General features: G+C 55.1%; 1 protein-coding gene across 1 annotated transcript in view; it reads left to right on the top strand.

The window, feature by feature from the left end:
- Positions 1–314, top strand: part of RALY (RALY heterogeneous nuclear ribonucleoprotein) — a 19,377-nt gene extending 19,063 nt beyond the window's left edge. Inside the window, exon 8 of the mRNA XM_009637367.1 lies at positions 273–314. Within this exon, the coding sequence (XP_009635662.1) occupies positions 273–314 (42 nt within the window). The remainder of the gene's footprint in view (positions 1–272) is intronic.
- Positions 315–554: the final 240 nt, after the last annotated feature.

The following is a 554-nucleotide window of genomic DNA, read 5'->3' as shown; positions in this document are numbered from 1 at the left end:
CAAAAGGGAATCGCAAATCCCAGGCCTGTTTGGCAGACCCCTTCCAGAGTAAGGAGCCAGAGGAAATTTGGGAGTTTGTCTGGGACTGTGTCTGCCAGAAACCACAGCCACAGCCCCCAGTGCCCGCATCAGATGTGGTTTGTAGCTCCTCCACCACGCCGAGCAACCCAACCCAACGCTGCTCACAGCATGCGAGCTCTCCCCACCGTGGTGCCGGCTCCAAGGCATTGTGGTTTCCCAGGCAGGGTCTGCTTCCCTTCTCCCTCCTGGAGAACAGCCATTACACAGATGCGGAGAATGCCAGGCTACAGTAACCAGGTACAGCTCACACACTGCTTTTTGGGGGTTGGTTTAGAGGCTGATTCTGAGCAAAAACTTTCATTCCATGTGTGCTGGGGTGGGGGGGGCGCTGCTTCAGAAGATGCTCTTCTACGCTGATCCTCTGCGTTTCCTAGCACCAAGCCTGGCTGCTCAGCTGGGTCACTGATCAACCCCTCACTCCCTTTCCTAAATCACCAATCTTTGAGGTTCAAGGAAAACAATGCAGGTTTCCC

This window comes from Egretta garzetta, unplaced genomic scaffold (assembly GCF_000687185.1).
Source record: "Egretta garzetta isolate BGI_Z169 unplaced genomic scaffold, ASM68718v1 scaffold24, whole genome shotgun sequence".
NCBI lineage: Eukaryota > Metazoa > Chordata > Aves > Pelecaniformes > Ardeidae > Egretta > Egretta garzetta.
This window is presented reverse-complemented; position numbering and strand designations above follow the sequence as displayed.